Here is a 25,031-nt window from a genome sequence, read left to right on the forward strand (position 1 = left end):
ATTCCTAGAAGTCGTAGTACCATTGACGACTTTTGCACATTACTAATTTTGCATACATAAGTTGTGGAACACTTTAACGATTTCTAAGCCAAGAAGTTGATTACCTCTTTTACAACTTCCAAGTAATTTTTTTTAATATACAAAAGTCGTGTTGCCATATATGACGAGTAAGTTTAATAAACAAAATGCCTTGTAGATCATTTGGTAAAGAGCAAAGCTTTTACGTGTTTGGTTAAGCACGGGGCTCAAACCCACAATCATACACTTCAAAACTTTTTATGTTTAATTAACTTACTCAGAAGTCATAATATTGCAACACGACTTTTGTACATTGAAAAAAAATCACATAGAAGTTGTAAAAGAGGTAAATGACTTATGAGCATGAGCTTTATTTTCACACAAAAGTCGTGGATGTCTTTCACGACTTCTATGTATGAGATTTCTATCCAGTTATCAGTTAAAAATTAATGGCTGAAATTTCTAGGCAAATAATCCAACTACTGGTAATCAGTTCGCATCCATGCGAACTATCTCATAGTTCGCATGTTAACTTTGACCAAGAAGAATATTAGCACCTCTATGGTATCCAAATGAATAAAATTATAAACTTAGGAGATGTGTCTATAAATACTATCTCTCCTTCTTCACTATACCAAAATAAATAATGGAATTAAAATTGAATTTATTCAAGTGTGAAATCTTATATTGGATATAAGATGATAAGTGGAAGAATTTATAAATAAAAAACTCATAAAACCAATATCTTAAGATTTTAGTTTAAAATATAATATATATTTTTATGATTTTTCATTCTTCCCACGTCTCAATAACAATAGTTGGAGCCTCCCCTCTAGTATGGTACAACACTTTCTTTACCTCTCATAATGGTGTTTAGAGTTCCAAACAGATAATAATTATATTGAAATAAAGTAGCAAACTATTTGTAATATTATTGGGCCTGGGCTGAGTAAGAGAAGGTTGTAGCATGGACTGTCATTGTCAAGATGCAAGGTCGTTCTAATATGGAATTTATCACCGCGGACAAAAATCGGTTGCTCTAAATTGTATCCCAAATTATGTTCCAGATTAATGAAATTAAATTAAAAATAAAAAAATAATAAATATTTAATTTTGTAAAATAATTTATGATATATTTTTATTAGTTCATGACATGATTTGGAACAATATATCTTTTTGTTCATGTATAGTTCATCTTTTGTTTTTTTATTGAGTGATTGTACTAAATAAATATCATGAATATCTTGAAATATTTGAGTATGAACATGCATTTCAGAGTCTAACACCAAAAATAAAATAAAAGGCTATGTTGCTAAAATGTCAAACATTAGAAGTGTTAGAGAGGCAATCATTGCGCAAATCATCTTTGCTAAAATGTGTGCCAGTCATGAGAACTAATTGGTTTGGAAAATGATATATTCTCGTACTAAATCTTCATATTAATCTTTATATTTATAAAAAAGTAACATATGTTATATGATGATGCTTTATTTAGTAGTAATTGATTTACAAGTGACATATATCACTATCTTATAAGTAAATGAATTAATAGGAAGATTTAGTAAGAGTAACATTTATTCATTTATTTTTCTTTATTATTGTTTTAGATTTTGGGTTGTTTTTCTTCATTTTCCTATGCAAAAATAATCTTCTCACTCTAATGATAATTATTAGAAAAGTCATTGGTGTACAGTTTTTAGAGCTATATTCATCAGAATCAAAGTTATAATTTTGTTATAATTTTTCTGACAATACTATACGGAAAGTTGTCCCCAATTTAGTAAGAGAAAAAATGACTTTTATGTTTTCTTAAACTAATATTAGCATTTTTCTTCTACCATTCCTCATTTCTTAGCAAAAAAAGTTAACTCTAAACTACTCCAATTTAAAACATATACCACTTAAAATGGGACAAAGATTTGTAGTAACATATCTTGTCTTCTACCAATAACAATGAATTAAAATGCAAGACTTCAGTTATGATATGTGATCTCCTAGGCTATGAATATATTGGAGCATGTCACCAATAACACTTAGTTCTAACATGCGACCTCTTCGACCAATGAATATCTTGATTGTATCATCCTCCACCAGCTTAAATACACGCAATAGTATTTTATTCTCCACAAAGGCAGCCTTCCGCGACTCGAACCGTGACCTCATGGATAAATAATCACTTTACCCATGAGTCGCTATACTCATGGATAAATGGTAGCGACTCACGGGTAAAGTGACTATTTATCAATGAGGTCACGGTTCGAGTCGCGGAAGGCTCATTTGTGGGGAATAAAATACTGCAAGGGATATTTAAGCTGGTAGGTGACACGCTTAGTATATATTCGGACCGAGGAGGGGAGGTCGTATGTCAGGACTGACATGTTACTGGTGACACACTCAGTGTATATTTATGGGCCTAGGAAGTCGCATGTCAGAACTGAAGTCTTACATTAATGGTAGCGATTCATGGAATTAATTACTATTTGTCCCTGGGATCACGGGTTCGAGTCACGGAAGGCTCCCTTTGCTTTGTGGGGAATAAAATTCTACAAGAGGTATTTAAGCTGGTGAGTGGCACCCTTAGTATATTCATGGGCCTGAAAGGTCACATGTCAGAACTTTGGTGTTACAAAAAACTGAAAAAATAAAATAAAAGTTTAAATTTTTTAATTGACATGATAGACTTTTTATTTGTACAAACATGATCTAAGACATAGTTTGGGTAAACAAATATGTCACCTATGAAAAAGTATAGATCGTTTATAAAAAGGGGTCACCCCTTCAAATAATCTTCTCAACCTTCCATTTGTCCATTCTCTTCTACAACTCTCCTTCTACTTCTTCTATACCATCCCTCCAAAACAGTATTCAACACCCTTATCTCCCTTTCTTAAACATCAATTCTCATAACCAAAAAAAACCATGGTGTCAAAACATGCTCATTTATATGAATATATAAACTTTTTATCCTTCAAAATTTTCATAACCATACTAGTACTCCTTAACTTCATTCATAAATCCAACACACTATGCAATAACTCTACATTCACTTCAATAACTCCACCTTATGAGATTCTCTCATCACTTCAAACACTACCTCTTGAAGGTTACTTTAGCCTAAGGAACAATGAGAACACTGCCAAAGACTTTGGCAACATATACCATTTTCCACCTATAGCAGTTCTTCATCCAAAAACAGTTTCTGATATTTCACAAACCATAAAGCATATATATGAAACTGGCTCTTCTTCAGAACTAAAAGTTGCTGCTAGAGGCCATGGTCATTCACTTCAAGGGCAATCACAAGTACATGGAGGGTTGGTTATTAACATGGAGTCACTTAAGGGTCCTGAAATGAGAGTTTATGGTGGAGAATCTTCACCTTATGTTGATGTTTCTGGTGGTGAGTTATGGATAAATATTCTGCATGGTAGTCTTCAACATGGGTTGGCACCAAAATCTTGGACAGATTATCTGCACCTTAGTGTTGGAGGAACTCTATCAAATGGTGGAATAAGTGGACAAGCTTTTAGGCATGGACCACAGATCAATAACATCTTCCAGCTACAAGTGGTCACAGGTAATGCTTATGGAAAATCTATTCCTACACCTACCTAATAGGACTTTCTAGTACTATGGTATTGGCCAAACCCAAAAAAAACTTCTCAATTATTTTTGTTGATCAAATTTCGGTATGAGTATAGTAGTGAAAGTAACTTTCAGACCGAGAGTAGTGGTTAGATAAAGTCTTTCACATAGTGGTGATTTTTGGATCTTTGGCTTTGTAGTTGAAGTTAAGTTGAGATGAGTCGAATGAATTTTAGGAGAAGTAATAAAAAGGACGGCTAGTGATACAAAATTTTCCGTATGGGTATAGTAGTGAAAGTAACTTTTAGAGAGTGACGATTAGGTAAAGCCTTTCCAAAAGTGACGATTTTGGATTCTTGACCTTGTAGTTAAAGTTGAAATGAGTCGAACGAATTTTAAGAGAAGTAATAAAAAGTACGGCTAATAATACAAAATTAATGGTCATAATCAATCACCATTCTTTCTTATATAGAAATAACCATTGGTACTTGTGCATTAAATTTTGTATTGTTAGTGGTATTACTCAATTCTCATTGATTCTACCTTGGATTTTTATGAACCAAATGACAGTAACATTACCCTCTTTTCAGTGTGAATGCTGCAATCAATCAACTAAGGATTTTGTTTCACAATCATTGTTGACTTTTTACACTACAATACATTAATATAGCATGCAAAATGCTTCATTGTAGGAAAAGGAGAGGTAGTAACATGCTCACAGCATCAAAATGCAGACCTTTTTCATGGTGTTCTTGGAGGACTTGGTCAATTTGGCATAATCACAAGGGCTACTATTTCTCTTGAACCAGCACCTAAGATGGTAACTACAAATTCATGTCCATGAAAATGAACACAAATATATACTACAATATTTGTTTATGACATAATCTCTTAACTTTTTATAGGTGAAATGGATTAGAGTGCTATACTCAAAATTCTCTATGTTTGCAAAGGATCAAGAGTATTTGATATCACTTGAAAACACATTTGATTACATTGAAGGATTTGTAATCATAAATAGAAGCAACATTCTAAATAATTGGAGTTCATCTTTCAGTCCTAAATATCCAATTCAAGCAAGCCAATTCAATTCAGATGGAAGGATCTTATATTGTCTTGAGATGGCAAAATATTTCAATCCAGATGAAGCTGAAGTAATGAATCAGGTATAGCATACCAAGGAACTTATTTAATTGCATGTTCATCACTTATATGTTTGGCTTTTTTACTAAAAAGCAGAAGCTGCAAAACAAAACCAAAAAGCTGAAAAACACTTTTTTGATAAGCTATTTTTTAAGTTTCTCTGAAGAAGCTCCTGATTTACTTTAAAAACTTTTACTAAAAGCATTTTTTGTGATTATGGCCAAATAGCAAAATAGCTTCTGATTTACATAAAAGCTATTCAACAAAAATAACTTTTGTACAGTATTTTAAAATCATTTAGTTTTATGCTTAAACAAATGGCCTAAAAGTACAACAAAGTATATAGTCTCCACTTATCAAAGTTCTGATTTTCTCTTAATCAAATGCAGAGTGTTGATCACCTTCTATCAGGATTGAGTTATATTCTACCTACACTCTTTCTATCAGAAGTTCCTTATGTGGAATTCCTTGATAGAGTGCATGCTTCTGAGAAAAAGCTAAGAGAAAAAGGCTTATGGGAAGTTCCTCATCCTTGGCTGAACCTCTTGGTACAAAAGAGTGAGATTCATGACTTTGCTGAACAAGTATTTGGCAAAATCCTTAAGGACACAAATAATGGCCCTATACTCATTTACCCTCTCAACCAAACAAGGTAACATACTTACCAATTATACACTTTAAGTCATATTCAGCTTATACATGGTTCTCTTTGGTACGGGTACGTAGTACGTGGTATGTTACTTTGTGAAATATCGGTATGCTAGCTAGGGGTATATTTAAAAGGGTTTCTATAGTTCTTTGCACAATCGTTTCTAGTGTTGCATCCTGTAGGTTTGAATCAACTTTTGTTTCAGCATAGGATAAAAAAATTTCTTGTTTGTTGCAACTCATTCATGTAAATGAGTGTACATTGCCAATTATTCTTCTTTTCCTTTATTTAAACTGTAGGTAAAAATCTAGTTCTTCCATTAAAGGGAACGAATTTACAAAAGAACCATAAATTAGAGTACGAGAGAACCAATTCACAGTTCTCTACCAAAACGAGAGAATTGTGTTTCAATCCTGTTTAAACTTTAAACAAATAACATTGTATTTGTTTTTTGTACTTTTACTATAAAAAGGTGATATCTTTTTTCAATAATTCAAACAAAACTACACACTTGCTCACTTTTATTCTCATGATCTGAGTCCTTTTCTCTTCCTTTTGTTGTTCCAGATGGAACAGTAAAACATCATTGGTTACCCCAAAGGAAGATGTTTTCTACTTGGTAGCATTCCTTTCCTCTGCAGTCCCATCTTCTACAGGTCCAAACAGTTTAGAATACATTCTAACACAAAATAAAAGAATCCTAGATTTCTGCAAACATGCCAAACTCAAAGTCAAGCAATATCTTCCTCATTACACTACTCAAGAAGAATGGCAAACCCACTTTGGATCTAGTTGGGAAGCATTTGTGAAAAGAAAAACAACATATGACCCACTTGCACTACTTGCCCCTGGTCATAGAATCTTTCAAAAGGCAATGTCTACCGAATAAAGATCTGCTGTCCTAAATCATGTCTCGCGTCAATGAAAACACGTCATGTCAATTAAAAAAATTTAAACAGTCATTGTTTCACTATTATTGGTCTGAGAATACAGAACATGACTTGGGACAACAGATCTTTGTTTTAGTTTTAGGTTGTAAATTATTGGTAAGTAATCATATGTGTTTCCTTGCTCTCAATAATTGTAACCATGCATGGCCCTTGCATTCTCTTTTACAAGAAAATTGATGCTTTCTTTATAGGCTATGATTGGATAAAGAAAACACCAATAATGAGTGAGTGGTGATATTTAAAGTGGTTTACTTATGAGTTTTAAAGTGTAAATGTTAGTGCCATCCTTGTAAGATAAAAACATTAGGATAAATGATCATTAAAAGTAAAGCAAAGGTTACATATTAATAAGTGTTGGGTGCAGTGTGAATAAGTTGCATTCTAAAAGTTATAAGTTGTATTTCTTGCTAGCACTTCACATTTCCATTCACCTAGACTTAAATCATTTCTCCGATACATTGTCGAATGATGCAGTAATAATATATAAAACTCATACATTGTTGGTGCATCCATTGTTCTCTGTGTATTTGAAGATAGAGAAAAATGAATTATTTATTTTTCCAAGCATTTCCCTTTGAAACAAAAAAGATACTCTCTCTTTACTACTTTTCCTTCCTTCCCAATAAGTGAAGCAATGCAATGTCTTTTTCATATTTAAATGTTAGCCAAAGCAAAAAGAGATGTCAAAATTCAATAATAAGTTCATATAATTCAGTAAGAAGAAAGAATGTTTTATTATAATGTAACATCCCACTTCACAAGGACAAACTAATAAGTACTAACCAACCAACCATGCATTTTACAAGAAAGCTTTTAGAGTATATTAGTACCAAAGATTTTTTCCTTAGCATCCCTAGTTACTTACCTGCTTCATGTATCCTACATATTACATATCGAATTCAGTATATTATTATCACACTATATATAATGGGTTCGTCATAAAAAATATCTCATAAAAAGCGCGAGCTGAATGAATTATGTACTCGTACCGCGTATCAGGTAACTTCACCCGAGATAGATCCGTTTCACTGACTTTTGAGTGTCCTAATTTTTTTCCAAACATCTTTGTCTTGAATATAAGGATGGCTAGAGATAGTTCTCTACCATGTATTACAAATTTACAATACAGCTTAACAGGTATGAACATAATAAATTGGTCAAATACATGTCAAGGAACCCTTACTAAGATTACAAAAGGCCAAAACAATGATGAAAAGTTTGGAACTAGTGCAAAAACATTTCCATGAAAAACATGAATAGTCTCAAAGAAAGTTAGCATGCCATTGGCATGTTTTGTGGCTGTATTACATTTTTGTGCTAACAATTGTTCATAGTTCCACGAAAATGAAAACATCTTCTATCCCAAAAAGTGTGTCATTTCATCTACTATTTTTTTGATTGGCTGAAAAATATTTTATTATTAATTGTTTAACTTAAATATAATTTTTCAGCCCATAAGAAGAAATGACACATGAAATATCACATTTTTGTAAGATAACATATCTAGACCATCCAACAAAAGTGAATTGTTTGACATAATTTACATTTCAAAGTGTACTATCAACTTAACATTGTAATGATCAAATATTCGACATGGAAAATGATCAAATTTTGTAAAGTGTACTATCTAGAACAAGATTTGCCACATCATTACAAACTAAAAGAGTTAGTAACACTTAAAAAAATAAAAATTAAAAATTTGGGGTCTATTTACGAGTTTATTTTTAGAGGAGAATGAAGGAAAATGGAGAATTTCAGAATCCTCTCATAATTATATTTCATGCTTTGAAGTGTATCCATTTTCTCTATTATCCTCCGATAACCAATTCGCAAATAGTCTCTTACCAAATATAATCAAATAATTTAATTTTTACTAGAAGTCTATTATTTTCTAAGCTACAATTTTAAGAAAAAATAAATAATTACAATTTTCCATTTTTCTGAAATATATATTTGTCCTAACTAACTTGTCATCCCCTTTCTATCTCTTCCCGCCAGCTATATCAAATATACCGCAAAAGATAATATACACGATAGTAGCGTACGTTAACCTAACTGTCACCTATAGAGTGCACGTTAGCCAACCTCAATGCTTACATACACCGTCTTAGTTTATCATCCTTTATCTTTTTCCTCTCTCTCTCAAACCTTATCCTACGCACACTTCTTCGCTTTCTCTCCAAACTCCTTTTTAGGGTTCGCGTTCTTCTTCATTTTCTTCGTCACGCAAAAATTAGGGTTCCTCTCTTTGCATTTTAGTCACATCACTCTACATGGATCATAGAACTCTTTTCAATCTCGAGGTTTGTCGCGTTCATTTCACTCGATTTTATTTTGTGATTATGCATGTTGCGTTCATCTTTTGTTGAATTCGTGTTTTTTGATTTTTTTTGTATGATTGGCTTGTAGAATTGGTTTGAATTGCTGTTTAGTTATTTGCATTTTAGAAAAATAGATTAATTATATGGAATTTGTTATAGTTTTTCATTTTTTTTGTTTTGTTTTTTTGTTGTTGATTGCATTGTTTTGTAGTCTTTGATGAACTTTCAACTTCCAGAACAAGATGATGATTTTGATTATTATGGAAATAGTAGTCAGGATGAGAGCAGAGATAGCCAAGGTAGGCACTAATCATTTTTTCTTTTCTTTTTGGGATTGTTGTTTGTGCTTCTTTTAGCTTGAGAGGTTCTTATACTATGTAGCACTGATTCTGGTTGTAGTACCTGTCTACCTATTAGATACGTTCGTGCTCTTTAGATGCTATTCGGCTATATATATTTCAAATATTTTGTTTTTTTTCCTTTTCATATCAGCGTATCGGTATTGTTTCATTGTACCTGTATCCGTGCTTCCTAGCTCTTAAATCTTGGGTTTAAGGTTGAGAGACTCTTAGCAACTTGGATTTTTATGATTGTGAATGATGATTCTATTGTAGAAATTAGTGTTTGGCTAGTGGATAACTTTTGTTTGAAGGCATTTTCATTGAGTTATATAAGTTTATTTTGTATTTTGGGTTGCTTGTTTAAGTAGGTAGGACAGATGCAAATCACAGTAATGGGAATATGCATGGAAGGGAGGTGAATTTGCTAAAGAAAAGGAGGTGGTCTCAAAACAGTGACGACGAGGAAACAAACACTTTTAACAGGACACGCATGACAGAGGAGCGATATCGATCAATGCTGGGAGAGCATGTTCTGCAATACAAGAGGAGGGTTAAGGATGCCTCATCTAGTCCTGCCCAAAATCAGGTTTCTGTTCCACTCCTCAAAAGTAATGCTGGCTTAAAAGCCCGCAAGTCTGGGAGTGAGCGCAAGGGAGGATTACATGCTGCAGAAACTACATCTGAATGGATGAATGATTCCAATTCTAAGAAAGTGGGAAATCACCGTGATGCTGATTTCGTGCAGCGATATGGCACTGATAGGTTTCCTTTTCTGCTTGCTTGCCTTTATAGGGTTGGAGTATTTTAGTAATGAATTGTTTGTGTAAATTATGTCAGTTACATATGACCTTACCTTTTGTAATCTCCTTGCAGGACTAACTATGAACCTGCTTCTTTAGATATTGGGGATGGAATCGCTTACAAGATTCCTCCAGTTTATGATAAGTTGGCAGGAATGCTGAACCTTCCAGCCTTCACGGATATCCATGTTGAGGACTCTTATTTAAAGGGTACCTTGGATTTGGGATCCTTGGCTGAAATGATGACATCTGGTAAAAGGTTTGGGAATAGAAACCGAGCAGGCATGGGGGAAACCATATGCCAATATGAATCACTTCAGGCCCGATTGAAGGTCATGTCATCATCTAATTTAGCTCATAAGTTCAGTCTGAAGGTTTCTGATATTGATTTGGATTCATGCATTCCGGAGGGGGCAGCTGGAAGCATAAAGCGATCTATTTTGTCCGAGGGTGGTGTGTTGCAGGTTTATTATGTCAAGGTTTTGGAGAAAGGTGACACCTATGAGGTATCTATCATAACATGACTAAACTCTTTTCTCTTTTATATTTACTCTCTCCCCCGTCCTTTTTATTTAGTTGTCTTTTTACTGCTTCAGATCATTGAACGAAGCCTACCAAAGAAGCAAAAGATAAAGAAAGACCCTGCTTTGATAGAGAAAGAGGAAATGGAAAGGATTGGCAAGATTTGGGTGAATATTGTAAGAAGAGACATACCTAAGCAACATAGGAACTTCACTACTTTTCATCGAAAACAACTCATTGATGCCAAGAGGGTCTCAGAGATCTGTCAGAGAGAGGCATGCCCTGTTTCCCCCCTTAATATGTTGTTTATCTGTTAGTATTTGCATTGGTTTGTGCTGCTTAATCTCGCCATATAGTCTAAAGCTTTTGATTGTTTGTTTTGGATTGCTCTTTTGTAACTATTTAGATCTATTTTTTCTTTCAGGTTAAAATAAAAATTAGTAGATCGCTTAAGTGGCCAAGGACTGCTGGTATGCGCACCCGGAAACTTGCTAGAGACATGTTGCTGTTCTGGAAAAGAATAGACAAGGAGATGGTAATTTCTAATTCCTTGCTGAAGTTTATTGATTATGTGGTTCTGGTTATTGAACTCTGGAAGACATTGTATTTCGAGGAGCAATCCTTGTATAGTTGTATGTGATTACTGATTATGATGAAGATTAGGAACATGATGACTGCAAAGTCTTCTACAGACATGATAGGATTATGAATGAATACATTAGAGAGAAAGTTGAGATATGATAAGAGTTATAGACAAAGAAGACCAAGAAAAACTCTAAACAAAATTACTAAGAATGAATTATAGGTTAATGGTTTGTCTATACAGAGGATAGAATTACTTAGGATTAGGAACGTATGCAATAGAGAGAAACTGAGAAAGTTGAGGTAGCAATATCGTAGAGAAACTATAGGTGAAACTATTGGGGGATTTAGAGGTTAATGATTTGTCTATGGACATAATTTCTGATAGAACATTATGGTGTTGTTTGATGCATGTAGTTTACCCCACTTTGTGGGAAATGGCTTGATTGTTGTTTATAAAAATGTTTGGGTGGTATTGTGTACTTGTTTAAATCATGGACACTTAATTTGCAGAGCCTGATCTGTTCCATTTAAGTGGTTCATAATATTCTCATGAGAAGAATTGTGACAATACTTTGTTGGTTTTGTTGGAATGATCTGTTAAATTGAATATTGTCACGGAGGTGTAAATTTCATTATTACATTAGACTTGAATATGCTGTAATCTTTCAATTCCATCCCATGCAGGCAGAAGTGAAGAAGAGAGAGGAGAAAGAAGCTGCTGAAGCTTTGAGGCGTGAACAGGAGCTTCGTGAAGCAAGGAGGCAGCAGCAACGGCTTAATTTTCTTATACAACAAACTGAGTTGTACAGTCACTTTATGCAGAACAAGTCAAACTTACTATCTTCAGAAGGTTTACCCATGGTAGATGAAAACACAAATGATCATGATGCACTGGTTGACTCTTCAAATGCTGGACCTAACGAGGAGGAAGATCCTGAAGAGGCTGAGTTGAAGAAGGAAGCTTTGAAGGCTGCTCAAGAAGCAGTCTCTAAGCAGAGAAGTTTGACAAATGCTTTTGACACTGAATGCTTGAGGCTGCGCCAGGTTGATGAAACTGATACGCCTCCACCAGAAGTTGCTGGAGCAAGTAATATTGATTTGCAAACCCCGTGAGACCCTCTTTCTCTTTATTTTTTGTACTTAAATGCACATATCTACACTACATTGACATGTATAAATGTACATTTTTTTTAAGTTTTTGGCAATTTTTATGTAGTTAGTGTGGAGGATTGTGACGTAGGAAGTTGTGTTCATTTAATTATGTGTTCATATTGTTATATTGCAGTTCAACCATGCCAGTGGCATCCACAGTTCAGACACCGGAATTATTTAAAGGTTGTCTCAAAGAATATCAGCTCAAGGGTCTTCAGTGGCTAGTTAATTGTTATGAGCAGGTTGTTCTGCAATCCTAAATAAAATTCCACTGATGTTATATTGTTATTTCTTTTGGTTGTTAATTTGAAGGCTTTTGGTACCTTACAGGGTTTAAATGGTATACTTGCTGATGAGATGGGACTTGGAAAAACCATTCAGGCTATGGTTTTTTTAGCTCATTTAGCTGAGGTAGCTATTGACCATGCTGTTTTTGGTAATTTTTTTATAACTTTATTGTAACTTGTTAGTCTTCTGCAGGAGAAGAACATATGGGGACCTTTTCTGGTTGTTGCACCTGCTTCTGTACTCAACAATTGGAATGAGGAACTTGAGCGCTTCTGCCCTGGACTGAGAAGACTTCCTTATTGGGGTGGGATTTCAGAGCGAACAGTGCTCAGGAAAAGTATTAACCCTAAGGATCTTTACCGTAGGTAATGTTAACTTCTTTTGCTTTTTATTTACCTTAAAAAATACATATGACTGTAATAACCTTGCAAATGGCTGTCATAGATGTTTGTGACAGATGAGACTTATTTTAAGTGTTGCTAACTACAAAGATACTTCTATGTGCTTTATATTTGTAGAAAAATTGTCAGAGTAATGGTTTCCTTCTACAACTGATTTATGAATAAAATGGAAGATGATTGGTATTTTTGTCAATTTTTTTACTTCTGTGACTTTTGATCTTCTATAATTTTTGTGAATGGACTAATTAGTAATTAGTAATGATATACAATTAGTGAGGCAAACTTGAGAAAAACATGAAAGAAATAGAATATAATGGCTTCAGATTGCAATGTTATGGACATGAGAGCAAATTCAGATCCAACCCTACATAGTGAGTCAGTGCGGTATTAAGATGCTTTTGAAGGAGTAAAACGTTGGGGGCAAAAAATAATTAAGAACACTTTTTTGTTTATTTTTTATTTAAACAGAACTAGATGATGGAATTGTGTTACGATGCAAGTATTTTTTTCAGATATGTTTATTGATATGGTTGGCATGTTAGTTGTGTTTTAAATTTGCAAACTGAACCTAAATTGGATTGAAATACGCTGTACATTTAAAAAAAATTAGAAGTTCCTAACTGTTAGGAGCTTTATTAAGTGGTTAACATTTGTGATTGAGATGAAATGATGACTTCTCACTTTTCGGATGTAGTTAAGCTAAACAATTGGTTTTTTTTTAGGAAGTAAACAATGGATGTCAAATGGGGGAATCCATATTATAAATGTTCCATCAATGCTAATGCATTGTTCATCTGATTAGTGTCGTCTTGATTTCTAACATATGAAATCGTGAGGTTAATACAATATTGTGCCCTCAGCTCCAATTAGTAAATTCTATTGGCAGTTTATCTTGATTTCTAATCCTATTGTAGATGTTTGGTCAATGTTAATGCATTATTTATTTGCATAGAGTCTTCTTGATTTCTAACTGTTGGAACTGTGAGATTAATACAATTTTGTGGCCCTCAGCTGCCATTAGTAAATTATATTTGCAATTTATCTCTATTTCTAACCCTATTATTAGATGTTTTGGCATGTATTAATGCATTAGTGATCTACGTAGAGGTAACTTGATTTTTAACCCTCAGCTGCCGTTTGTTAATTGTATTTTCCGTTTATCTTTCTGGTCTTCTATTTTCACCCCTTTAATTAATGTTGTTTCCATTACTATCTCATTAACCAGGGAAGCTAAATTCCACATTCTCATTACAAGCTACCAGCTATTAGTAACTGATGAGAAGTATTTTCGTCGTGTGAAATGGCAATACATGGTTTTAGATGAAGCCCAAGCAATCAAAAGTGCAAACAGGTTTGTTATAATCCGTACTTCTGGTGTGCAATGGCTTTTATTATTAATTGGTCATTGTTCCTGCCATTTGTTTATTTCTTGTAGGAAAACTGATTAATTTAATATGGTGCAGTTTTTAAGGATGGACTACTTGTTAATTGTGGTGTGGGGTGAATGAAAATATTAAAGTTATTTTAACATTTTTGTTTGTAATTGCTGCCATTTTTATTTTTTATTTTCCTTCCTGACAGTATAAGATGGAAGACACTCCTCAGCTTTAATTGTCGGAATCGCCTACTATTGACTGGTACACCTGTTCAGAATAATATGGCAGAGTTGTGGGCTCTTCTTCACTTCATTATGCCAACTTTATTTGACAGCCATGAGCAGTTTAATGAGTGGTTTTCAAGAGGGTATGTATTCCTTATTGAAGTCCGTGTTCATTTAGCCAATTAAACTATGGTCTAACTGTCTTCTATGACTTATTAAATGCCAGAATTGAGAACCATGCAGAACACGGGGGTACTTTGAATGAGCATCAACTTAATAGATTGGTAAGTATGTCTTTCCTATCTTATCTTAGTTGTAGAAGATGGTTAAGGTGTGTTACTATATTCTACATAATTCCTTTGTTGTGTAATCTTTGATGTGAAATGAGAGCCTGCTCTGGTTTTTACATTAAGGTAAATTGTTGGTGGCACTAGTCCTTTGTTGGATGTTATATTTTTTCCCCATCTTTGTCACATTCACAATTTGTACATCAGCTTATTACTTGTGTTGCATTAGGAGTATGATGATTAAAGATTTATAGTAACAACAAGATGTCTTTGTCCAAAAGTAAAGTAGTAACAACATGTATTATCATGTTGTGTTAAGTAATGTAGGGAACTAAGTCCTACATTGTTTGCCTCATTCTCCTAGGCATAGTTTAAATACCTGTTGGGCTACTCGTCTTGTTGCTAATTGGTTTTGAGATGGAACCTTAACATGATATTAGAACTAGAGCTCAACTTCTCTCCGATTGTCATGGGCCAAAAGATGCCCTTGCATAATGGGTCAATGGTAGCCCATTGCCTGGTTTGGCATGCTTCTTTGGAGGGGGCATGTTGAGAAGTAAGTCTCACATCGTCTGCCTCATTGGCTCGGGAGTGGTTTAAATACATGTTGTGCTACTACTCTCACTGCTGATTGGTTTTGACATGGAACCTTAACAACTATCTTTATGCTCTACCATGTGAGGACTATGAGGTATGACAGATAAAACAGCAGAAGACTGAGTATAAACACCCCGCATATTAGGTGGAAGTGGAAACTGGAGCAGGATATTCTGTTAGGCTCTTAGGGAGGAGAGGTGTAGGAGATAGGGATAGGAAAGAATTCAGTAAAGGATTGGACTATTGGGAGTGGGAGAAGGGTAGAAGGCTAGTCTAGTTGTTATTATTTTTTCCGTTTGTTATTTTCCATTACACTTTCTGTAAATTCTAGGCTGATTTGTCAGATATCTGTAGTAAACAAGGTGGTTCCTATCATAATGTGACTTCTTTTGATTAAAAAAATGACTTATTTTTGTCATCGATTCTAATTATTGAGCTGGTTTTTGTTAATTATTAAGCTTGTTATAATTATTATCTTTTAAACTTTTCTACTTATATTTGGTTGATCTTCTCCTAACAGCATTCAATTCTAAAGCCTTTCATGCTAAGACGTGTTAAAAAAGATGTAGTTTCTGAGCTGACTTCAAAAACTGAGGTTACAGTTCATTGCAAGTTGAGTTCTCGGCAGCAGGCTTTTTATCAAGCAATTAAGAACAAGATATCTCTTGCAGAGCTATTTGATAGTAATCGTGGGCAGCTCAATGAGAAGAGAATTCTGAATTTAATGAACATTGTTATTCAGCTAAGGAAGGTAGATACTGATATTGTTCAGGCTTTCTTCCCTCCTTTGTTTTTAAATTTAACAGTATAAATTCTGTATCAATCAGTTCATTTTGGCTTACATATTGTTGTGTTTCAATTATATGATGTCTTTTCTTCCTCCCAAGATTGCCCACAACAAATTTTTCTCTTTAAACATGTAGGTATGCAATCATCCAGAATTGTTTGAGAGAAGTGAGGGAAGCACATATCTTTACTTTGGAAATATTCCAAATTCCCTTCCACCTCCTCCATTTGGGGAGTTGGAGGACGTATATTATTCTGGTGGTCACAACCCCATAACATACAAGGTACTTCCTTGTGCCTAATATACTAATAGTTCTCTCTACTTCATTTTTAGTGATGCCCTAGTACTTCTTATTGTTCATGTTATTTTACCCACAAATTTTCAGATACCAAAACTTGTCTATCAAGAAATTTTGCAAAGTTCTGAAGCTCTCAGTTCAGCTGTTGGTCGTGGTGTCAGCAAAGAATCTTTTCAGAAACATTTTAATATTTTTACACCAGAAGCTGTATATCGATCTGTTTTCTCAGATGATATGTACGTTAAAAGTGGAAACTTTGGTTTTACCCATTTGATGGATTTGTCTCCACAAGAGTTCACATTTCTGGCTACCGGTTCTTTTATGGAGCGACTATTATTTTCTATGATGAGGTGGGAACAAAATCTCCTCGATGAAGTAGTAGAATTTCTCACGGAGACCATAGACGATCCAGAATGTAGTCACCTTGAGCAAGGAAAAGTGAGAACTATCACTCGTATGTTATTGACGCCGCCGAGATCTGAGATTAAGTTGCTACAAAGAAAAATTTCAACTGGCCCTCGCTATGCTCCTTTTGAGGCCTTGGTTGTCTCACATCGGGATAGACTTCTATCAAATGCAAGGCTTCTTCACTCTGCTTACACATATATCCCACGGAGTAGAGCTCCCCCGGTATGTTATATTTATTATCAAGTCTTAAGTTAAAATTATCGATATAAGTCGCCTATTTTTTACATAATAATAATTACTCGGTGCTGCTTCTGTTCATCTTTATAGATTGGTGCTCACTGCCCTGATAGAAACTTCTACTATAAAATGATTGAAGAATTGCATGATCCTTGGGTTAAGAGGTTATTTGTGGGATTTGCACGTACATCTGACTGCAATGGGCCTAGAATGCCAGATTCTCCTCCTCATCATTTAATTGAAGAAATAGATTCTAAACTACCTGTCTCTCATCCTGCTCTTCAGTTGACGCACAGTATTTTTGGGTCCTCTCCAGCTATGCGGAATTTTGACCCAGCAAAGTTGCTCACTGTAAGTGTTGTAAATTGTAATTTATTTCTTGTGTTATTTCTATCTCATTTGAGTTCCCCCTTTGCCCTCAACTTTTGTATTGGATTAATTTCTATTTTATGTCATTTTCATATAGGACTCTGGGAAGCTTCAAACACTTGATATATTATTGAAACGCTTGCGGGCAGGAAACCATCGGATTCTCTTATTTGCTCAGATGACTAAGATGCTGAATATTTTGGAGGTATTGTTGAACTTGTCTTGTCACACTGTTAAACCTTTTGATATTGTGTATATAAAAATTCTGGTTTCATGTTTCTGATGTGTTCAAAGAGCCCCTTGGTGTACGGTTTCATTTCCCTTCAATGTAATGGTGACATAAAACCAGCTTGGGAGGATACCTGGAATTTTCATCGTATAATTATTCATTTTTGTTGTAAAAGCAACTAATTGAGTTTGTTCTGATTTTTATTGCGACCTGGGGCTGGGTATAGTCAATGATTGGAAGTGGAAATGTTCCTACCATGTTGAGGATCTTTTCACACATCAACATAGTTCTTGTCTTGGCTCCTTGCTTTAACAATATTTTTTTGTTTTTAAATGCTGATATTGATTTAATCCTTCTTGCAGGACTATATGAACTACAGAAAATATAAGTATTTTAGACTTGATGGATCGTCTACTATTCAGGATCGCAGAGACATGGTTAGAGACTTCCAGCATAGGTATACTCTACTCCAGTTAGACTCCTAAATGTTTTTTTCTTCTGTTAATTGATTTATGATAATTTTAATTGATTTATTGTAGGTCTGATATTTTTGTGTTCTTACTGAGTACGAGAGCGGGTGGATTGGGTATCAACTTGACTGCGGCTGACACAGTCATATTTTACGAGAGTGATTGGAATCCAACATTGGATCTACAGGCAATGGACAGAGCTCATCGTTTGGGTCAGACAAAAGATGTTAGTTCCATCACTCTTCCTCTCCATATGCACACACCTTTTAATTGTTCTAGAAATGCCATATTCCATGAACTGTTGAGATCTTAGCAAATGGTCTCTCTGAATTTTCCATCCTTGCATATCTGGAAGCGTGGCATCTTCTTGCTTTCCTTTCTTTTTCTGAATCTTGCACATTTCTGCTTACTCAGACATGGAAGTACTCATTTTGAATTTCTAAATGCTTAACTTGTTTTAGTTCAAAACTAACTTCAAATGTATTTTAAAACTTGTAGGTTACTGTTTACCGACTTATATGTAAAGATACAGTTGAAGAGAAGATTCTTCTTAGAGCAAGTCAGAAAAGTACTGTACAGAACCTTGTCATGACTGGTGGTTCTGTTGGTGGTGATCTTTTAGCTCCTGAGGATGTTGTATCTTTGCTTCTGGATGATGTTCAGTTACAGAAGAAATTAAAGGAAATTCCTCTTCAGGTTGGTTGTCAATCTGGTCACCGAAATTTATTATTTTACAATATGTTGAACGTATCCAAAATGCCTAAGATCACATAATTTTATTATTATATTTGACTTGATTTGTCATGTCAGGTAAAGGATAGGCAAAAGAAGAAACAACCTACGAAGGGTATTTGGGTAAATGAAGATGGTGATGCTTCTCTGGAAGATCTAACTAACTCTGTACCCCAGGGTGCTGCAGATCTTGATCTTTCCATGGATCCAGAGGGGTCCAAGTCTAGTAATAATAATAAAAAGGTATTGATTCTACTTCTAAACTTACTGAATCTAAAAGGGCTTGAATCTCATTTCAACTAGTTGCGTGATAATAAAAAACTGTTCCATATTGTAATGGAAGTTTGCTGGTCCTTGTCAGCAAGGGAATAAGTGATCTTGTTATTGTGGGTTTCTTGTTCAGTTTTGATCACACTATCTGTTTTGCAGAGAAAAGGTGCCTCAGATAAGCAAACATCAAGGTCAAAGAATTCTCAAAAGATGAATGAGCTCAGTAGTATCACGCCAATGGATGGCGAATTGGATGATACCCTCCTAACTTCCGATCCAGTAAGCCGGAAACCCAAGCGATCAAAGAGGGCATAGAAAATTGTGAATGAAAAGTTCGAAGAGGGTTTTACTGCGACAGCCGCCGTGGTCCCAGGGCACATCCAATCTCAACAACCGCGTGATCTCAGCACCGTTGTTTCTAAAGCATAATCTGGCCAACACACCTGAAGTAGTGACTGAGTCTTGGGTCACATTATTTTGCCTGAAACTGTGGATTGACATTTTTGGGGAGGCTCTGATCTACAGTTTCTAGTTCCATTTTTCTTGGATCTTTTTCTGACAATAGTGGCAACAAATTGAGGCAAGACAAGTGAAGCTGTATATCCTAGGTTGTACATGGTAGTCCTAAATATATCTAATTTGTACAGATTGGGTTATACTTATCAGTGCTGACTTATTTTTGTGCCACAAGCACCATTTATAAGATGATAATTAGTATACCACGTTGGTGCACACAAATGGGTATAACTGGATCAAACATTCATGGGTCAAAAATTTAGGACAAAGTTGAAAACAACTTTAACTCAATCTCACAGAGGGGGACAAAAAATTCATATCAGCTAGGTTTTTGATTGGGTCTAGTTTTTTAAAAGAATGATGCCCTAGACATGATGAGACTCAATTTTATTTAGACTTGATCATAATTGTATCATACTAGGTAAGTGGGTAGGGCTGGGTTTTGCTCACTCCTAGTTTCAGGCAAGTTAATTTATTAATATTCTCATCCATAACATACCATGTACTATTAGATTCATCTATTTTTGCCTCAATCTTAGGGCTAATTAAGAAAATCATATCTAAGTTGCATTAATATTTTAACATAAGTCCCTCTAAAACATGTATTTTGGGATAAAGAAGCTCGCTATAATAGAGATTTAGTGCAAATCACGATTAAGAAATAAGGCATTGCTATTAAGATCTTGAATGATAGTTTTAGTATATTTTTCAATTTAATATTCTATTGTTAACAAATGCTTTTTTTTTTAAGAAGCACACATGTTCCTGGCTTAATACCTTGATATGTATATACGGTTTGTAGGAACAAGTTTAAAAGTGTGATAAAAATATTACTACATTAAAAGAAGTATAAATTAATGCATGAAATATTACTTTGATATATATATATATATATATATATAAATAAGTGCATGAGTCAAATATAATTATGTGAAACTAAAATAAGATAGGGTGAATTAAATCAATGAACTCTAAACATTATTAATAAACTTTGTTAAATACTTGAATCTAATCACATTAGTTAAATGGTATAGATTTTCTTGAATAGGTGCACCTCTAAAGTAGTTGATGAAGCAGAAGACAAAAACTATTTCCTACATAAACACTAACATAATGTTAGATAGTAAAAGAAGTACTTTGAGCATTGATATTTTAGATAAGAAGAACAATTTGCATATCACATATTCACATGGCCAAAGTCACACAATATTAATGACCGATGGGGAAGTTGGCATCACCCATAAATCTTAAATGCAAATTGTGCCACCCATCTCAATTTGATTGTACAATGCATTCCACTTCATTACACCTTTCTTTCCTATATTTTTTTCGATTTAATATTTATATACTGACATTTCAATCATTTTTTTGACATGGTAAGTATATCATGTATTATTAATAAAAATAATATATAAATAAATTGTAAATAATATATTGACTATATAATTTACAGATGTATAGATATTAAACTTTATTTTTGGAAAAAATGTATTAAAACCTATAGAAACTTTTGGCCACTTATAAATTAGTATCATCTTAATTCATATCAATTGATCAGTAACAAAAATGCAAGTGTATACTTTCACTAACATAACAAAATCATACCTACTTGTTTTTTATTTATTTTTCTTATCTCTCTTCAAATTACTTATTTTATAATTGTAATAATTTAATGGTAAATTTGGATGATTTAAAATTTCATAGCGTTAGTACATTTTCCGTATGTCTTATTACAAATTTTACTGAAGGAAAATATTAACCAACTTGAATTCAAAATACAAAATGTATAATGAAAAAGTATACATTCAATATTTTAAAATTCAAAATCTTATCGTAGCTGTACTTTTTAACACATAATTTTTATGTCGGTACTCTTTAATCATTGCATGCATGACCTTTTCTATATTTTTTCATATACGGCCCTATTAATAAATGACCATATACTTTTATATCATCATCTATTATTTATTTTTATTTATTATTAATTGATTCTCGATACAAATAAATGGTAAATAAAATCAATCCTCGTTGAAGAAGGAACATAACCATGTAGTTCCCAGAAGCAAAGTTTTGTTTTTTATTGGTACTACTAGTCGTGTGTTATAATGGGTAGATGAACAAACTCTAGACGGAGAAAACAAAGTTCTAGTTTTGTTTGTTTTTCTTTTTCCCCAATATCTGTTTTTTTTTTGGCATAGCATATATATTATTATTATATATTGTCATGACTCATGCATTTCATGTTGTAGTTAAATTTGGTCAGAAATCCTGCAAAAATCCCAACTAATTTTCACCTTATAAAGCATCACCCACCAATAAAGATTTGATTTTGCTATGCATAATGTATATTTAAGCCAATCTTATACTAAAAATATGAAAATTTGGTAGTTGGGTAAGAAGAATGAATGTATAGTTTTCATACATTATATACATATTCAAAAACTGGACTCATACTTACCATTTGAAGTTCATAGAAAGCCAAAATCACTTAAGATTTTTAAGTCTTTTTTGTTTCTAGATTTTAGCTTTTATACATTTTTTGCTTTCTATAGCATGGTTGGAAGCATTATGGGAATGGTAAATGCATATTCAAATGGATCTGTTCACAATGGTAATGGATTAGAGGAAAAGCTTGATGAGTTAAGAGCACTTATTGGAAAAAGTGATGGTGATCCTTTGAGAATTGTGAGTGTTGGAGCTGGTGCTTGGGGAAGTGTTTTCGCAGCCATATTGCAAGATAGTTATGGCCAATTCCGGGATAAGATACAAATCAGGATTTGGAGGAGATCGGGGAGGGCGGTTGATAGAGGCAGTGCTGAACATCTCTTTGAGGTTATCAATTCAAGGGAGGATGTGTTGAGGAGGTTGATCCGGCGTTGCGCGTATCTGAAATATGTCGAAGCAAGGCTTGGTGATAGGACACTTTTTGCTGATGAGATTCTGAAAGATGGATTTTGCTTGAATATGATTGATACTCCACTTTGTCCATTGAAGGTTGTTACTAACTTGCAGGAAGCTGTTTGGGATGCTGATATTGTGGTGAATGGTTTGCCTTCGACCGAAACTCGGGAGATCTTTGAAGAGATTAGTAAGTTTTGGAATGAGAGGATCACAGTGCCTATAATAATCTCTTTGGCAAAGGGTATAGAGGCTGCATTGAAGCCAGTTCCCCATATTATAACTCCCACAAAAATGATTAACCAAGCAAGTAAGAGCTTTTCTTAATCTTTATTTATGTGTTCATTTATTTCCCATAATTTGGCAGCATCTATGATTATTTGTTGTATTGAGTACTAAATGATTAGAGGGTGAGTTTCGCGCAACGGTAAGATTGTTGCTTAGTAACCTTGAAGTCACAAGTTCAAATCCTGGAAACAGCTCATCTGTTTGCGGGGGTAAGGCTCGTGCACTAGGTCGCACTTTATTGAATACTTCCTGATTAAGCTTAATCTTTTGGTCAGTACTGCTAGAGATTCTCTTGTTTATCAGAGTGCATCTGAAATATATCAATCATCTTGGACTTCTTGACTCATCTTCCCATCCCCTCCTAAAGCATTGAATTTGAGTTTACAAAAAATCCGTAGTTCGTATTCTTATCGAGATATATAACAGATCAATTGTCTAGTACTCTGACTATGTTACTGCAATTTGTCACCTACAACTTATTTCATACCAAACAACAGAAATTTGAATACTACAGTTTGTACTCGGACGTCTTTATATTTTCGTGATAACTCTCTTTTGATTTATTTCATCAGATTTGATATTACGATATCCTGATTTGTTTGAAATCTATTTAGTTCTTCCCTCATTCTCTACTCTTTGTAATGTACACTTGACAGCTGGAGTGCCTATGGAGAACATTTTGTATCTCGGCGGTCCAAATATTGCTTCGGAAATTTACAACAAGGAGTATGCCAATGCTAGAATATGTGGAGCTGAGAAATGGAGGAAACCTCTGGCAAAGTTTCTAAGACAACCTCAGTTTGCTGTCTGGGACAACAGTGATCTTGTCACACATGAGGTCATGGGTGGCTTGAAAAATGTCTATGCAATTGGAGCTGGTAAGGTTCAAATTAGTTCTTATTTGCTTTTCATATTATGTGAAACATTCAGCAATCCATATGGTCATGTTTTGATATGTAAACCGTGTCGATTTCACTAATCGATTCGCACTACCTATTCCGTCCAATTATGCATATACTATGAAAGTGTTTTATTGTAAATTTAATCAAGACTTTTATGTATCCTTCATATGATGTTAGAGACCAGAAATGTTGCACAAACTTGGAACTAAGAGTTTAAAGTACATCTAATTTTTTTAAAGTTATTACTATGAATTACACTTGGTTTCTGATTTGAAATTTATGTATCCGGTTTTTCTTATCAATGCTTTCAGGAATGGTAGCAGCCCTTACAAATGAGAGTGCTACAAGCAAATCTGTGTACTTTGCACACTGTACGTCGGAGATGATATTTATCACTCACTTGCTGGCTGAAAAACCTGAGAAACTTGCAGGGCCATTATTGGCCGACACTTACGTGACCTTGTTAAAAGGTCGTAATGCATGGTATGGCCAGATGCTAGCTAAGGGACAACTCAGCCCCGACATGGGTGACAGCATTAGTGGCAAAGGGATGATTCAGGTATACTTCGTAGTTTTTTCGTATCTTGGTTTCTTCTAAATTCATGCTCTATGTTCCTTACCTGTCCCAAATGCTTCTTAATTTCTTCGAAATTCATGCATGTTCCATGTTCCTTACCTGTCTCAGCTGCATCTTTAGAATGTACAATTAAAATGTGACATTGGTGCTTCAAAGATAATTTGACAGCATCACGGAACTGTTGTTTATCGCATTCTTAGATGGGATAACGAATATGATTTACGATTTTTAGGGAGTGTCTGCGGTCGAGGCATTTTTCGAACTTTTGAGCCAATCGAGCCTGAACGTGTTGCATCCGGAAGAAAACAAGCCTGTTGCTCCTGTTGAGCTCTGTCCTATCTTGAAGACACTATACAAAATATTGATATCTAGGTAATATCCTTGAACATTTAACTACAATACTTTTACTATGTTTTCGAACACTTCCAATTTCATCTCTTGATAATAATGCACTAAACAAGTTTCACATGGTTCTGGTGCATGCTTGATTTCTCAGGGAACAATCATCACAAGCTATTCTAAAAGCTCTGAGGGATGAAAATATGAATGATCCTCGCGAGCGCATTGAAATCGCACAAAGCCATGCTTTTTACAAACCTTCACTTCTTGGACAACAGTGATTTATGTTGAAGCAACCATATATCAGAATCATTTATCTTGGGACATTTTGATGAGAATAAAAATGTACTATTTTGTGATGGATTTTGTATTACATTGTTGTATGTAGATATATATATATGTCAAAATATAAACCACTAAGCAATTGAATGAGTTAAGTTGAGTTAGTCTCTTTGAAATCTACATTACAAGT

At 34.2% G+C, this 25,031-nt stretch overlaps 3 protein-coding genes and 1 long non-coding RNA gene across 9 annotated transcripts; 3 read left to right on the forward strand and 1 right to left on the reverse strand.

Annotated features, from left to right (window-relative positions):
- LOC109348201 (cytokinin dehydrogenase 1-like) lies at positions 2,821–6,588 on the forward strand. Its single transcript, XM_019588485.1, has 6 exons — positions 2,821–2,851; positions 2,933–3,595; positions 4,296–4,423; positions 4,509–4,769; positions 5,136–5,398; positions 5,963–6,588. Exons 2-6 carry the CDS (start codon positions 2,938–2,940, stop codon positions 6,282–6,284), a joined length of 1,632 nt encoding a protein of 543 aa, XP_019444030.1. The 5' UTR covers positions 2,821–2,851; positions 2,933–2,937; the 3' UTR covers positions 6,285–6,588.
- LOC109348202 (DNA helicase INO80-like) lies at positions 8,318–19,758 on the forward strand. 6 transcript variants are annotated; one of them, XM_019588492.1, is made up of 23 exons: positions 8,318–8,648; positions 8,878–8,965; positions 9,376–9,800; positions 9,881–10,313; positions 10,404–10,604; positions 10,754–10,864; positions 11,599–12,023; positions 12,200–12,308; positions 12,397–12,477; positions 12,547–12,719; positions 13,981–14,106; positions 14,337–14,498; positions 14,582–14,639; positions 15,760–15,990; positions 16,163–16,309; positions 16,412–16,954; positions 17,060–17,320; positions 17,436–17,543; positions 17,930–18,024; positions 18,107–18,263; positions 18,536–18,733; positions 18,848–19,012; positions 19,199–19,758. In XM_019588492.1, the coding sequence occupies exons 3-23, from the start codon at positions 9,700–9,702 to the stop codon at positions 19,352–19,354; spliced, it is 4,041 nt and encodes a 1,346-aa protein (XP_019444037.1). In that variant the 5' UTR covers positions 8,318–8,648; positions 8,878–8,965; positions 9,376–9,699; the 3' UTR covers positions 19,355–19,758. The 6 variants fall into 6 exon arrangements, with proteins under 6 accessions (XP_019444037.1, XP_019444031.1, XP_019444035.1 ...); XM_019588486.1 differs by having other exon boundaries at positions 8,319–8,648; positions 9,373–9,769; XM_019588490.1 differs by having other exon boundaries at positions 8,319–8,648; positions 8,903–8,965; positions 9,373–9,769.
- On the reverse strand, positions 21,751–22,206 carry LOC109348206. Its single transcript, XR_002107710.1, has 2 exons — positions 22,090–22,206; positions 21,751–22,058 (listed from the first exon to the last, which is right to left on the reverse strand). It is a non-coding gene; the product is annotated as an uncharacterized LOC109348206 (long non-coding RNA).
- LOC109348204 (glycerol-3-phosphate dehydrogenase [NAD(+)] GPDHC1, cytosolic) lies at positions 21,990–25,021 on the forward strand. Its single transcript, XM_019588494.1, has 5 exons — positions 21,990–22,763; positions 23,398–23,619; positions 23,955–24,202; positions 24,453–24,592; positions 24,717–25,021. Exons 1-5 carry the CDS (start codon positions 22,109–22,111, stop codon positions 24,838–24,840), a joined length of 1,389 nt encoding a protein of 462 aa, XP_019444039.1. The 5' UTR covers positions 21,990–22,108; the 3' UTR covers positions 24,841–25,021.

The sequence above is a fragment of the Lupinus angustifolius genome, chromosome LG05 (genome assembly GCF_001865875.1).
Source record: "Lupinus angustifolius cultivar Tanjil chromosome LG05, LupAngTanjil_v1.0, whole genome shotgun sequence".
Lineage (NCBI taxonomy): Eukaryota > Viridiplantae > Streptophyta > Magnoliopsida > Fabales > Fabaceae > Lupinus > Lupinus angustifolius.